Source organism: Montipora foliosa, chromosome 12 (assembly GCF_036669935.1).
Source record: "Montipora foliosa isolate CH-2021 chromosome 12, ASM3666993v2, whole genome shotgun sequence".
NCBI lineage: Eukaryota > Metazoa > Cnidaria > Anthozoa > Scleractinia > Acroporidae > Montipora > Montipora foliosa.
The window spans coordinates 37,642,523-37,645,022 of NC_090880.1; the positions used below are offsets into that span (position 1 = coordinate 37,642,523).

Sequence of the window (2,500 nt, forward strand, 5' to 3'; positions counted from 1 at the left end):
AGAACTAAACAGTGAAAGAAATCTGCCTGTTTGGACTGGCTTGGACAAGTCTACATGGCTCGCCATATCATTTTTGTGGCTGTCGTTGGTCTCATGATTTTGTCAAGCTTTGATTGTCTCGCTCAGACCGGTAAGTTATGAGGAATTTGATTTAACTTAGAGCATAAGTTCGATACGTACTGAAAAAGACATACTACAAAGCTCAGAGGCAAAAACGTTATTTAATCATGGCTCAATGAGGGCCGTAAGCCACGCACTCAGTCGAAAATGCTAAAAAAAGAGGTGTAACTAAAAGATGTATTTCTGAGAGCTCCTTAGAGCAGTCGAACCCGATGGGTAGTACAGACGCTCAACTACAGAACTATACAGTGGAGACTCTTGGTATGGTCTTTGTTACATTTGGGAGACTTAACATAATGGGACTAATAATAGCTCGCGTGAACGAAATCTTCCAGTCAAGTGTCTTCACAGTTTGCTAACCGGAATTCGCGTCCTTTGTTTCAAAACCATGAAAAATACCGAACATCATTTATATTGTGATAAAGGCTGAATATTACAGTTGAAGTTTGGTTTATAGGGACAGACCCTCTTGCTCGAGGCATTAAACAGTGATATCAGCAACTGGAGATATAGCATTAACGTGCATTTTTCGGCCTTTATACCATCATTTCTAGTTTTTCTAGGCAAGAATTTGACCTAATTTTTGGAATTACATTTTAAGTCGGATATTAGAGCGCGACTGAAGGTCACCCGTTACCAATAGGAAGTTGAAAATCTCGTAGTGATATTCTAAGTCGATTCAGTGTTTCCCGAAGCTTATTGCTTACAAGTGCAACGCTCTCCACATTGATTAATTGCTGTCCAATTTGAACTTTGAGACAAGAGCTACGCCCTTGAGATTTATCAAGTCGATAGGCAGGCAGCAAATAACTTGCCTATCCGCAAAAGGGTTTCGCTCGCTGACGGTTTCCCACAGTCGATTTGGATATGGCGCCTCGATTGCGGGTAAATCAGCGATTAGAGAACACAGAGGTAATACTGTTCTATCTGTTGTTTTTCCAATGTTCAATTGCGATATTAAGTCACCATATATTTTGAATCAAAGCGTTCAGAGGATAGTTTGAATTAAAGAGCACTTGATTCGTGTCATTCTGAAAATAATTTGTTGTACACTCTCGTTAACCAATACGGATCTCCGTAGTTTGCTCAAGAAGCGGACTTTGTCCTCCCAGGGGTTTGGCACCGATAAGCATACATCTCTCACCTCTGATGTTAATCGTTTTCAAGTTGTTAATTATTTGCCAGTTTTTTAATTTATTGCAAGCGATTGCGTGTCAGTCGCCGCACAGTGTCACCACGGGCGGCACCGCTTTTGTAAGTAAAGTGTCTTGAACTGCGAACGGAACAAAACGGAGTTAATTAAGAGCGGCCAAGTGATACCCGAGCGTGATGAGGGTTGCTTTTTCGGCCCTTTTCTAAATGCGAAGTATAAAACACCTTTTTGAATAAATAAGATTTATTTTTCGATGATTAACTCGGGGATATTCGGGAATAAATCCGAGTGTTTTTTCGGTCCAACCTATACGACCTTTCTATTACCGGTTTGGATGCTCTATTATACTGAGGTATAGGAGACTCATAAAGTCCAAACCCAAAACAGATCAACTGAGGCTGAAAAGCGTTTGCAACACCAACAGATTCCACTTTTTAAAGTGCCCCTGTGACCAAAAAGTCAATTCATATTTTTCTTTGGATTTTAAAACTATGTTAACAAAACAAGTGACCCACGTTTTAAGCCTTGATTTCAAAAAGACACCTCTTTATTTTAACTGTAATTTTCCTATTTAATGGTCCGCCATTACTAACATTATGTTCTTGAGAGAGCTGGATCGAGGAGAAAATGACGTCAAAGGCTCACTAGTTTAAGAATGCAATACGTGTGTACGCCGCAGAATTAATATGCAGCACGGGGGTTTTGGGCTTTCAGACTTTTAAACTCACGCTTTTCATATATAATAAGCTGCGTTCACACGCTGTAATTTTAAGCTAGTGAGCCTCTGACGTCACTTTTCCCTGGATCCAACCCTCTGAGATCCAATCGGTCAGTTTTGAACGTGAGTAATAGCGGATCGTGAAATCCAAAACTTACACTCAAAGTAAACGGCCTTTGGATAAAAATCAAAGCTCAAAATTTTGCCAGTCAGGTGTTAAGCAAACACACTTTCAAAATCTGAAGGAAAAAAAGGAAGTGGTTTTTTTGATCACAGGGGCACTTTAAAGTGAGAGTCGCGTGTACAACACACATCTCTCCCACAAATGATCAAGTAACCTAAAACAACGGATAAATGTCAAAAATTAGTGTGAATGCAACTGTAATTAAGACTTCATAGATTGACCGACTCTATGGAAACTTGAGTAATGGTGAATTAATTGCATAGAACAACCCGACTTGCACCAAGAAAATAAATACCTTTATTTGTTTATGAAAGCTTGCCCTGAT

The 2,500-nt window shown here is 39.6% G+C and overlaps 1 protein-coding gene across 1 annotated transcript in view; it reads left to right on the forward strand.

Annotated features, from left to right (window-relative positions):
* Positions 1-2,500, forward strand: part of LOC137978775 (mucin-like protein) — a 71,613-nt gene that overhangs the window by 19 nt on the left and 69,094 nt on the right. Inside the window, exon 1 of the mRNA XM_068825833.1 lies at positions 1-130. This exon is cut by the window's left edge and continues 19 nt beyond it. Coding sequence (XP_068681934.1) covers positions 55-130 — 76 coding nt within the window. The 5' untranslated portion in view covers positions 1-54. The remainder of the gene's footprint in view (positions 131-2,500) is intronic.